This window comes from Manis pentadactyla, chromosome 3 (genome assembly GCF_030020395.1).
Source record: "Manis pentadactyla isolate mManPen7 chromosome 3, mManPen7.hap1, whole genome shotgun sequence".
Classification (NCBI taxonomy): domain Eukaryota; kingdom Metazoa; phylum Chordata; class Mammalia; order Pholidota; family Manidae; genus Manis; species Manis pentadactyla.
Genome location: NC_080021.1, coordinates 184,124,945 through 184,138,197, shown reverse-complemented (window position 1 = coordinate 184,138,197; position 13,253 = coordinate 184,124,945). Strand labels below are relative to the sequence as shown.

The 13,253-nt window shown below is 40.9% G+C and overlaps 1 protein-coding gene across 2 annotated transcripts in view; it reads right to left on the bottom strand.

Annotated features, from left to right (window-relative positions):
* The window catches only part of NFX1 (nuclear transcription factor, X-box binding 1), a 75,045-nt gene extending 67,010 nt beyond the window's left edge, over window positions 1-8,035 (bottom strand). For both annotated transcript variants that reach the window (XM_036898142.2, XM_036898143.2), the window contains exons 1-2: window positions 7,885-8,035; window positions 3,433-4,428 (exon numbers count right to left, since the gene is read on the bottom strand). In XM_036898142.2, coding sequence (XP_036754037.2) covers window positions 3,433-4,428; window positions 7,885-7,909 — 1,021 coding nt within the window. In that variant the 5' untranslated portion in view covers window positions 7,910-8,035. The remainder of the gene's footprint in view (window positions 1-3,432; window positions 4,429-7,884) is intronic.
* Between the last annotated feature and the right edge of the window lie 5,218 nt (window positions 8,036-13,253).

The window sequence follows — 13,253 nt, the reverse complement described above, 5'->3', positions numbered from 1 at the left end:
TAGCAAGTTCCCCTGTGTTGCTGGTGGCAACTGGTCTAGGATGAACTTTGAGAGCCACTGGGGTAGAAGAGATATAGGTTATATGCATTAATAAATGAGGACAGGGCCTGTGAGATTGGGAGGCTCACAGATGACAAAGATAAAGAGATGTGGAGGGTGATGTAGCTAAAAGGTAATGTAGCATTAGGTTCAAAGGAGCAGGGACTTTGATACAAAGGTAGAAGAATAATGGTTCAGAAATGACAATGGAAAGAAAAGAATTTTGCTGTTCCCATCCTCTGGAAATTAAGGTGAGTGGGATAATGAAAAAGAGTAGATTCTCAAGGAAAGTGATGTAAGGAAGCTGCAAAGAAAGTGATGAACTTAGAGGTCATGAGTTAATTAAAAGCAGGAGCATAGCAGAAACATATTAAGGATATAGAGGATTTTGTTACCACAAAATGAGGGATCCAGCTAGTCTGAGAGAACAGGAGCAATGCTAGTTTTTCTCAGTACAGAATGAGAGTAAGCAAAAACCACTCTCAAATAGCCATGGACACCCACATTTGGGATGATCCTCTTTCCATTCCAATCAAGGTTTCATCTCCACTACTCTACCAAAACTGCTCTTATCAAGACCAGTAACTTTCACATTACTGAGTAGTTAATATGCAGATGCCATCTTTCTGGACCTATCAATAGCATTTGGCACAAATGATTTATTTTTTAATTTGAATTATTAAATTATTGAATTATTTTTTAATTTGGCTTTCAGAATGTGGTCCACTCCCTAGTTCAACTGCTATTCATTCTCCACCTCCTTTGCTGGATTGCCAGCTTCCAACCTTGAATCCCTGAGTTGTAGGGAGGTTCCATCCTCAAATTTTTCTTCTCTAACTACACTTGCATCTTAGGTGACCTCCTCTAGTCCATTAACACCAGGTATGTGCAGACAACCTCAAATTTAAGTCTCTAGATCTCTTCCCTGAATTCTATATCCAATTCCCTACTTAACATATCCATTTGGAAGTCTCATAGGCAACTAAATTTAACAAATTTAACCAAATTCTTCCTTTCCTGAACAAAATATATGCAAAAACACCTTTTTCCAATAAGGAAAGACTAAGAAACTGTCACAGATTGAAGGAGATTAAGGAGATATGGTGACTAAAAGTAATGTGGTGTCCTGGATTGGATTCTACAACAGAAAAAGGATGTTAGTAGAAAAACTGATGAAATCCAAATAAAGTCTTCAATTTAGTTAATACTATTACATGTGTTGATTTCTTAGTTTTGACAAAGGACCTTATTTGATTATACAAGGTGTTACCATTAGAGGAAGCTGGGTGAAGGCTATATGGGAACTCTCTGTACTACCTTTACAACTTTCCTGTAAATCTAAAATTATTCCAAACTGAAAAGTTTTAAAAACAAACAACACCTCTTCCTTTCCCAGGCTTCACCACTTCAATAAATGACAATTCTATTCTTCTATGTTGCTCAAGCCTACAAATAACCCAACTCCTCTCACTCTCTTGTATCCAACATCAAGTCTCTGCAGATCCTGCCAGTTTTCCCTTCCAAATACATCCAAAGTCTAACCGATTTTCACCTCTCCCAACACACCTACCCAAGTCAAAGTCTCCAACATCAACTACCTGAATTACTTCAATAGCCTCCTAACTTGTTCCCTTCTTCCTTAGAGCCTCTTCTCCACACAGCAGGCTGAGTGATCAAGTCATCATTTTAGAATATTAGTAAGATCATTCCCTTTTCCCAAAACCTTCCAGCTGCTTCTAATCTTCTTACTCAGAACTAAATTAAGAGTCACACATGATCCATCCCTGAGATTTCTCTGACTCCTGCTACCCACTCTGCAATGCTCACAATACATACTCCCACCCCAATCTAAACTTGCTTCTCCCTCTGCCTGGAATGCTCTTCTCCAGAGAGCCACATGGTGAGCATCTGCACTTTCTTCTGGTCTCTGTTCAAATGTCTCATCAAAGACACCAACCTATCTGAACTAGTGCCTGTTACTTGTCCTCCTAGCTGCTTTGTATTTCTTTTCAGCCCTTATCACCATCTGGTGTATTAAATATTTAAGTGTTTTCTGCCTGTATTCCCTACCAGAATGTAAATCCCACCAGTGTAACATGCACAGTACCTAGAATGATGCTTGGCAACATCGTATGTAGTCAATATGAATAAGGTGTTCTCAAGAATATGTAGGGATGGGAGGCCAAGAAAGACATGCTAGGAAGAACTTTTAAGATGTTCTACACTCTGGTGTATGTGGCCTGGATAATCTCCTCCCCTTACATATGCGGTGGGCCTGATCTAATCAGGCGAACCCTTTTAAAAGGGAGAAATCAAAGAAATTTGGAGAAACTATAGCAGATGCTTTCCGGTAGGCCTTGAAGAAGCAAACTATCATGCTTTGGAGAGGGCTATGTGCTGGAGAATTACTGGTGGCCCCTAAGAGCTGAGAGTGACCCCCCCAGCCAACAGCCAGCAAGAAAATGAGGACCTCAGTCCTACATAAGAACATAAATCCTTTCAACAACCAGTAAGCTTGAAAGAGGGCCCCACACCTCAGATGAGATTGCCTCCTTGGCCAAATAAACAAATGATACTTTCCAGTGGTAAGAGCTGTAACAGAAGCATGTATATATGTCAGAAAAGGACCTATTGCAGGGCTGGAAAAGATTAATGCTAGTGTAGAGATGAGCAAAGGTTTCCTGGACATGTGACGAAACCAGCTTTTGAAAAATAAGTAAGAATTCACAAGCGAGGTGAGTGGCAGACATTCTAGACAGAGGGAGCCAAATATGCAACACAGTGGAAAGCTGAAATGGTACAGAGTCCAGGGAACAAAATGTGGTGGGGACTGAGGCAGCAGAAAACGGAGTTGTCAGGTAAGACAGAAACCAGAATGTGTAGGTGATGAGAAAATGTGAATAGAATTAAGCAGGCAAGTCACACAGTGCAATATGTGTTTTAGAAAGATCACTCTCTGACGCTACTGTAAGGGATGCACTGAAACAGAGTAACTGAGATAGCAAAATTAGTCAGGAACTCTTGCAGATGAGCAGACTAAAGATAATGCAAGCTGGAACCAGAAGGCACAGTAGAGATATTACCGTCTCCTACTTGTGCTTTCACAATTCAATAAGCACTGTACCAACCACACCTACATTTCTAAAAACCCTTACTAAATTCTTTGTTAAGAAAAAAATTCCTTACTTGTATGTGCTTATGAAATATAAAAACTGAGTAAGTGGTTACATACTGGGGAGGGAAACAGGGAGGCAGATGGTGAATAAGGATAGAGACTCTTCACTGTATACCTTTTTATACCCTCTGATTCCTAAATTGTGTAAAATTATTATCTATTCAAAAATAAGAAAAAAAAATAAAAACAAACATTTCCATCTATTTAGGTAGATTTACCTGTGTGCGTTTCCACATTCTTCAGCATGTGGCTCTGTCTGCCTCGGGGAAAAGATGCTACTTGAGGATCCTGCCTCCTTTCAGGGCATTTCTCTGGGTCAACCCTTCGCGAAGACTTGTTGATGACTGCCAAGTTCCCACTGTCACAGGCAGATTTTGTTGGTCTTTCCTTAAGATTATCCTTTGGGATGGGGGCCATGTTGTTTCTGGGTCCTGCATTTGCATGTCGTTGGCCCTCCTGTCTTGGTGGATTCCTGCCTGGTCGTGGCCTGGCCCCCTCTACTTCCCACGGAGGCCTTTTCTGTGGGTATCTTCTCTGCTCACTGCGTCTCGTCCCAGACCCATCTGCTATTCCTTTTCTACAGGATGTATCTGAAGAATCAGAGTGGATAACCCCCATGGGTTTGTTGTTTTCAGACACAGCATCCTCAGGCTTTGGAGTCATTCTGTTACCCCACTCACATTTAAGTTTCCCTTTGACTTTTGGTCCTCTACCATAGCTATAGGTTGCTTTTTTGGGTTTTGCTCCCCTGGGATCTGCGCCAACTTCCTTTTCACTTTCAGAAAGGCTCTGTTCCCTGGGGTCTGTCCCACTCTCTGATCTGACTATGCTTTCTAAGCCAGCTGCATCTGAGGTGGTCTGGTCAATGAGATTTTGTACTCTCTTGACTCTGATATGTTGCTTTTCACTCCTCAATTTCTGCCAAGGTTGATTCTGAAGGCCATGGCTCTTGAGTGGTTTATTAGAAGTAGAGAACTGGAAAGAAGTCTGTTGACTCTTAGGTTTGCTTCCTGAAGGATGATACCTATGCTGATGAACAGCAGAGATGTCATCATAAGGGACTTGCCTGAAAAGATGACAGGGAGGTGATGAACTGTAATTTCTTCTATCAATCCTATTAGAATCTAGTCTCCTTTGACTCCCACAGTTTAGACCAGAATTCTTTCTCTCCTGAGGAATGAACTCAGCAGCATCTGTATTGAGTTTAAAAGTACCTAGGGCATAAGAAATAAAACATGCCAGTAAAGAAATTACTCAGTTACTCATAGAGTCCAGAAGATTCTAAGCTATAACCATAAGTTATTTTCCTAAGGAGTTTGTATAAAACAGACTTTATTAAGACTATTTTTCCTGTGAAGGTAATGGGTTCAAGGTGCTGGTGGAAGACTGATCATCCCATGTCCACCAGCCTCATTCATAGCCACTGCTGAGAATTACTATGTAAAAGTGCTCACCTGGGCCATCAGGCATTATTTACACATACATTTATCAAAAAATTTAAGGTCAGTAAACAGTTCAGAGGTGAGACATCAACCAGCAGGTTCCACATGGTCTTTCAAAACTCTAGGGTTAACATTGTGTAATATCAAGTAAACAGGCTCTAGAGTCAGCCCAAATCATACTATCTTACCATCTTCTGGTATGAACTTAGGGATCATAGCAATCACCTGATTGCTTTTAGCCTTAAGATTCCTCATCCATGACAAAAGTTGACAATACAATTTCAAAGGGTTATTGTGAAATTGAAGTTGGATTTCATATAGATAGTACTTAGCACAGTGAACACATTAGTTACCATCTCCTTTCCTCAGGAATGTATTTTATAATTTCCAAAATTATCACATACTATGGTCCTTAATCCCAAAGCCTCAAAAATTAAGCATATGCCCCTTCAGCCCAGTCATTCCCCCCCACCCCCAATGCTTCTTTGTATAGTCAACTCAGTCCCTGAAGCCCAAAGGAGAAATGATTTGCCTAAAGATGCGAAATTAGTTAGTAGCAAAGCCAGAACTACGTGTAGCATATAGAATACACTATGAATAGACAGGGCTTGGAAGACACGGGTTTAAGTCCCTGCCCATCACTTACTGTGTCTTTATGCAAATACTTAATCACAGTTTTCTTGTATGGAATGGAGAGAATAACAATCCCTACATCAAAGAGTTTCAATGAAGAGTAAGGCAAGTGGCTAAAATGGTGCTGTATCATTGTTAGGACTACAGACTATATGAAACACACAGACCTGACAACAGATGGGTTCAGGGTAGAGCCTAGGGGCTGCAGGTTTAATAATAAGCCCTAACATTTATTAGGTATTTAACACATGCCAGGCACTACACTAAGCACTTTGCATGTGTTAACTCATTTAATCCTTACATTCCCAGTGAGAAAAGCAAGACACAGAGAGTAAGTTAGCTACAGGGTATTCCAAAGCAGATTCAGGGTTCTACTGCAGGCTACGTGGGCATAGAGACCAAGTTCTTACACTAGGCTACACTTTAAGAGGTTGAGCAGCAGGAGCCACAGAAACATATACTTAGGAACTGAATGAGATCATAAAGTCATAGGGTCAATTTTCACTCAATCCAGGATTTGTCCTGAAAGCTTTCCAATAGAAGAATTCTGGGAGGGGGTGGAGAGCCTTACAAATGTCAAGAATATTAAAAAAATTCAGAAAGAATGTGGCAGAGATGGTGTTCTGGAAACATAAGAGATAACATAAAGGTGAGAATGGGTAGATTAGACCAAGTGGGTGTTGTGTAGTCCTCCCCTGCTTGAAGTAACAAGGTTGGAGAGAGGGGCAGAAATAAAAGATCAAAAAAAGATGTCCAGAACTAGCTGGTAAAGGATGGGAAGAGGGTGTTTTGTGTTAAGCAATGAGTTGATGCAATTGTAGAGGCCAGAGAGGGTTATTCACATATAGTAAATGTTCCACTAGACAGGTAGTAGGCAAAACCCTTAGGAAGACCCTTAATACACGAGGAATAGAAAAGGGTATAAATGAGCAAACTGGACCTCAATCATTAAGATCTGAAATATTTTTTTCTCTCTCACTATTTTAAGTAGTTGTTACTCAGTAAATAGGATATCTCATCACTAAGTCTTGCTATAGTATATGTGGTACCCTAGATCCAAAATAACACAGCAACACGGGGGGTGTCCAACAGGTAGGTCGGGCAGAGTAAGGGGAAATCCAACAGCAGATTATGAAGTCCAGAAAGGAAGCTGGCACTGCAGAGTGCCCATGGGCAGAAAGATACCCCCTAGGGCAGGAGCAGGCAAGAGAATGAAACCTTGAGTGGGTTGAAGATGGGGACTAGACATGATGAAATAAGAACATGGAATAGGAACTAAGGCAAAAGCAAACTAAGGCACATGACAGTGAGTGGGAGGTCTTTGGACTAGGGGACTTTACCATAGTAGATGGGAAAGAGGTTGTAACCTGGGCACAGCACAAGAGGCCAAAACTATGACGCACAAGTAGCCCCACCCAATTGTGCTTCAAACATTGCAGGGTGTAGAAATGGGCCACAAATGAGCCAGAGGTTGGGAAGATCAATGGACCCAATTAGGGGATCTGGGAAAAGAATGAGTGGCAGAGTAAGAAAACATCAGCCTTAAAATGTTCCCTCCTCCCAAGATGACTTAATACATATATCAGGACTAGAATACCCTAAAGCAGCATGTCTTCCAACTTTTTTTTTTTTTTACCAAGACGCACAGTAATAAACACATTTTACCTGCCACCCAGTACACAAATACGTAAATATTCTTCTTGGTGCTCCAACAGCTGGTAGGTAGCAGAACTGAGAGTTCTGTGGCAAACTGCCACCCTGTTTTTTTAGAAAGAGTGGGTCCTGTAATCAGATCAATGTAGTAGGTTGTGACAAGTATTTTTTTTCAAACGAAAGAGACAACAGAGTGTCCTACTGATAGTAAGGAAAACCACTGCCTCCTAAAACTTCTGGTTCACTTTTATATTTTGTATGTGTGCACTGATGTCGAGACGCAAAATATTCCTTTTAGGCGCTATCCAAAAACTATGGAGAACAGTCTACGGTAAACTCTGAAGGACATGGAAGTAGATGTTATGTTAACAGCCAAACGAGGCTGTCTTTATACACAGAAACAACTTCGGGAAGTGGAAGTGAGCTAACAATTATGGAACGGGTACACTACAGGGCGGGAGCCTTCACAGGAATTAACTTATTTACTACCAAATGGCAAATGAGGAAACAGTCACACTGCAAGTTTACCGCCGACTGAGCTAGAAAACCACGGGCGCTCGGCGACGCAGGAATACACCTTAAGCACAGCGCGCAGGCCCGCTACGCGTCAAGAGCCCGCTACCGTCACCGGCAGTGACCCGGCCGACCCTCGCCAGTCGGCGATGAGTGCGGTAGCTGCCCCAGAGGGCCGGGAGAAGCCTTGAGGCGAGCGGGACACCCACATCGACTCCCTGAGCGCCAGAACAAACCCAATCTCCTTGGAAACCCAGCAGCCAGGCTTCACGACCCAATCGAGGATGATCGAGATCGCCGTAAGCACGACACTCATGGCCCACTAACGCGCAACTCTCGTGATATAAATGGCCGGAGTTCTAGGACTCGTCACTGACCCAATTTCCGCTCCCCAAGAGGGGCCCAGTCTCGCGCAGGCCAGGACAGTACCTGAGACAGGAGGCGCCTCCGCCATCCCGTGCCGCAACACCTAAACCGAGCCCGGCAGCCCAGCAGAGAGCTGTCACCCGGTCACGTGCCCCAGACTTCCGGCTCCGGGACTGTGTTCGCATCTACGCACCCGGTAGACGGCGACGGAGGTTGCGTGGCCGAGTCAAGGGCGTCCGTGACGTCAGACAGTCGCGCCAGACGCTAGGCGCCGGGCTGAAGGAAGCGAATAGAGACGGGAGCTGGGCAGGACCGGCGGAGGCGAGGGCTTCTTGCGCAATGGTGTTTCTTTCCGAGGTTAGCTGCGTTGTCGCCATCGTGCCCTTTTTGCCCTGCCACCCAGACAGCTTCACCTGCTCATCAGGAGTCTTCAGCTTAGACATCACCTTCTTCTTAGAATAGTTCGGGCTTAGGGTTTTAAAGAAAAACAGCTTAGTAGTCAAAAGGCAATCCGGAAAAAAATATTTGCAAAACAAACGGTAAAGCGCTAATATAGAAAAAGCTCTAACAAATCAGTTAGAATAAACCATACATAGAAGTGGTAAGAGACTTGAACCGGGCAGATGACCGCAAAACGAATACAGATAGACACTGAACAGGAGAGGGAAAGTTTGGAGTCACTGATAATTTTTAAAGTTCTGTACATACGTTTAGTGGGTGGAGTTTTTTCTTCTTTTGTTTTACCAATCAGGTTGGGTAAAGGCAATTAAATGGGAAAAGAAGTGGACAATAAATTATGAAAAGGCCTCACTGATACGCAGAATTTGAAAATAAAGTTCTAGGTTTTTTTTTTTCTATCATTAATCTACAATTACATGGGGAACATTATGTTTACTAGACTCCCCCCCCATCACCAAGTCCCCCCACATACCCTATTACAGTCACCGTCTCTCAGCGTAGTAAGATGCTATAGAATCACTAGTTTTCTCTGTGTTGTACAGCCCTCCCCATGCCCCCCCTACATTGTCTGCTAATAGTAATGCCCCATTTTTTCCCCCTTATCCTTCTCTTCCCACCCGTCCTCCCCAGTCCCTTTCCCTTTCCCTTTGGTAACTGTTAGTCAATTCTTGGGTTCTGTGAGTCTGCTGCTATTTTGTTCCTTCAGTTTTTTTTCTTTGTACTTATACTTCACAGATGAGTGAAATCATTCGATACTTGTCTTTTTCTGCCTGGCTTATTTCACTGAGCATAATACCCTCTAGCTCCATCCATGTTGTTGCAAATGGTAGGATTTGTTTTCTTCTTAATGGCTGAGTAATATTCCATTGTGTATATGTACCACATCTTCTTTATCCATTCATCTACTGATGGACACTTAGGTTGCTTCCATTTCTTGGCTATTGTAAATAGTGCTGCGATAAACATAGGGGTGCATTCTTAGGGTAAATTCCTAGGAGTGGAATTCCTGGGTCAAATGGTATTTCTATTTTGTGTTTTTTGAGGAACCTCCATACTGCTTTCCACAATGTTTGAACTAATTTACATTCCCACCAGCAGTATAGGAGGGTTCCCCTTTCTCTACATCCTAGCCAATATTTGTTGTTGTCTGTCTTTTGGATGGTGATGATCCTTATTGGTGTGAGGTGATATCTCATTGTGGTTTTAATTTACATTTCTCTGATGATTCGCGATGTGGGGCATTATTTCATGTGTCTGTTGGCCATCTGAATTTCTTCTTTGGGGAAGTGTCTGTTCAGATCCTCTGCCCATTTTTTAATCGGATTATTTGCTTTTTGTTTGTTGAGGTGCATGAGCTCTATATATTTTGGATGTCAACCCTTTATTGGATATGTCATTTATGAATATATTCTCCCATACTGTAGGATAACTTTTTGTTCTATTGGTGGTGTCCTTTGCTGTACAGAAGCTTTTCAGCTTGATATAGCCCCACTTGTTCACTTTTGCTTTTGTTTTCCTTACCCATGGAGATGTGTTCATGAATAAGTTGCTCATGTTTATGTCTAAGAGATTTTTGCCTATTTTTTTTTAAGAGTTTTATGGTTTCATGACTTACATTCAGGTCTTTGATCCATTTGGAATTTACTTTTGTGTATGGGGTTAGACAATGATCCAGTTTCATTCTCTTACATGTAGCTGTCCAGTTTTTCCAGCACCATCTGTTGAAGAGACTGTCATTTCCCCATTGTATGTCCATGGCCCCTTTATCGAATATTAGTTGACCATATATGTTTGGGTTAATGTTTGGAGTCTCTATTCTGTTCCGTTGGTCTGTGGCTCTGTTCTTGTGCCAGTACCAAATTGTCTTGATTACTGTGGCTTTGTAGTAGAGCTTGAAGTTGGGAAGTGAGATCTCCCTGCTTTATTCTTCCTTCTCAGGATTGCTTTGGCTATTAGGCTTATTTTATGGTTCCATATGAATTTTAAAACTTTGTTCCAGTTTGTTGAAGAATGCAGTTGGTATTTTGTTAGGGATCGCATTGAATCTGTAACTGCTTTAGGCAGGATGGCCATTTTGACAATATTAGTTCTTCCTAGCCAAGAGCATGGGATGAGTTTCTATTTGTTAGTGTTCTGTTTAATTTCTCTTAAGAGTGTCTTGTAGTTTTCAGGGTATAGGTCTTTCACTTCCTTGCTTAGGTTTATTTCTAGGTATTTTATTCTTTTTGATGCAATTGTGAATGGAATTGTTTTCGTGATTTCTCTTTCTGCTAATTCATCATTAGTGTATAGGAAAGCAACAGATTTCTGTGTATTAATTTTGTATCCTGCAACTTTGCTGGATTCAGATATTAGTTCTAGTAGTTTTGGAGTGGAGTCTTTAGGGTTTTTTACGTACAATATCATGTCATCTGCAAATAGTGACAGTTTGACTTCTTCTTTACCAATCTGGACTCCTTGTATTGCTTTGTTTTGTCTGATTGCTGTGGCTAGGACCTCCAGTACTATGTTGCATAATAGTGGGGAGAGTGGGCATCCCTGTCTTGTTCCTGATCTTAGAGGAAAAGCTTTCAGCTTCTCGCTGTTAAATATGGTGTTGGCTGTCGGTTTGTCACATATGGCCTTTATTATGTTGAGGTACTTGCGCTCTATGCCATTTTGTTGAGAGTTTTTATCATGAATGGATGTTGAATTTTGTCATATGCTTTTTCAGCATCTATAGAGATGATCATGTGGTTTTTGTCCTTCTTTTTGTTGATGTAGTGGATGATGTTGATGGATTTTCAAATGTTGTACCATCCCTGCATCCCTGGGATGAATCCCACTTGATCATGATAGATGATCGTTTTGATGTATTTTTGAATTTCGGTTTGCTAATATTTTGTTGAGTATTTTTACATATATGTTCATCAGGTATATTGGTCTGTAATTTTCTTTTTTGGTGGGGTCTTTGCGTGGTTTTGTTATTAGAGTGATGCTGGCTTCATAGAATGAGTTTGGAAGTATTCCCTCCTCTTCTATTTTTTGGAAAACTTTAAGGAGAAGGGTATTATGTCTTCTCTATCTGTCTGATAAAATTCAGCAGTGAATCCATCTTGCCCTGGGGGTTTTGTTCTTGGGTAGTTTTTTGATTACTGATTCAATTTCGTTGCTAGTAATTGGTCTGTTTAGATTTTCTGTTTCTTCCTTGGTCAGTCTTGGAAGGTTGTATTTTTCTAGAAAGTTGTCCATTTCTTCTAGGTTTTCCAGCTTGTTAGCATATAGGTTTTCATAGTATTCTCTAATAATTCTTTGTATTTCTGTGGGATGCGTCATGATTTTTCCCTTCTCATTTCTGATTCTGTTGATGTGTGTAGATTCTCTTTTTCTCTTAATAAGTCTGGCTAGGAGTTTATCTATTTTGTTTATTTTCTCAAAGAACCAGCTCTTGGTTTCATTGATTTTTTCTATTGTTTATTTTTCTCTATTTTATTTATTTCTTCTCTGATCTTTATTATGTCCCAATTTCTGCTGACTTTGGGCCTCATTTGTTCTTTTTCCAGTTTCATTAATTGTAACCTTAGACTATTCATTTGGGATTGTTCTTCCTTCTTTAAATAGGCCTGGATTGCTATATACTTTTCTGGTTAGTTTGTTTTTGCCTGTGATTTCCAGAAATTAAAGATATAGCCAAGATGTCTCTGACCCCTTTAGTCTTGGGGTTAATACCTCCTTTTAATGCCTAATCCTACAGTCAATGGGGAGTCCCATTAAACTGGACTTCTTAACTTGTCCCAACTCAACATTTATTGGAATCACTTAGGAATATTTCATTATATTTGTGAAAAATTTACACAGAGCTTGCTTGTCCCCAAAGCCAGCCCTCTTCACAAGACCATTGCTGCTGTGGAATTTTGTGGGACAGCACTTGCAGGGTTTACACAATATCTTATATTAGAACCTCAAACACAGATACAGGAACCTCCGTCAGTTCCCCAAAGACCAGCAAAGACCAAGGTGTAACATTAAACAAAATTTTAATGAAGGCTTGAGGATTACAGTGGGCAACGTAGAGAGCCGTTTACAATTGACATTAGAATTAATTGCTTCTAGGAGCCCAAACTTGACCTTAAATCTCTAAGACCCAGAAGAAAGCACAGCAAAGACCATGGTGTAACATTTAACGAAGGCTTGAGAATTACAAAGGCCAATGTAGAGAACAGTTTATAATTAACATTAAAATTAATCACTCCTAGGAGCCCAAACTTGACTTCAAGTCTCTGCTGAGGCCCGGAAGTCCTTTGTGTGGTAGGGCGTTGATTCAATCTTTACCAACGGAAATCTCCAGGAATCTGCTCACAACCCTCTACTCTGAATCTGGAGAGTAGAAGAAATCCTTTCCTACCTACCTCTCTATCCAAGGCTTTCCTGAGTTGACTGACAGTGGGAACTCCATTCTCTTTAGGGACAATTAACTACCCCAAGAGTTGCTTGCATGCCCTAAACAAGCTGTGACATTAGTTGACAGAATACTTACCAGAGTCTGACTTATTCAATCTCACTCAATACCGTTAACAGGAAACAAAATTAATTCAGGAAGTATTTCACCAAGGTCTGTCCAATTCTTTGATATAATCTTGCCTCCATTGAGAAGCAAATTTCTTCTCAGATCAAGTTTATATATGCCCCTTGCTGTCAGTCTGCCGACTTTGAGAAAATATTCATAGCACGACATGATTCTTGAGGAATAAATGGTAACTTTCAGATATAGGACAGCTTAAAAAGTGACTTTTTAAGAAAAAACTATCGAATTCTGTAGAACATAGTTCTCCCTGAACTATACCATGACATTTGCATTACTAAATAGGACACAACTAAGTGTGAAGTACCTGCATTTGTAAAGTAATTCACTAGTCCAGGCTTCCTCAAATACATGAAATAGATTCATACATTCACATATGTTTTAATGTATAGTCTGCCTTATACATTGCTTT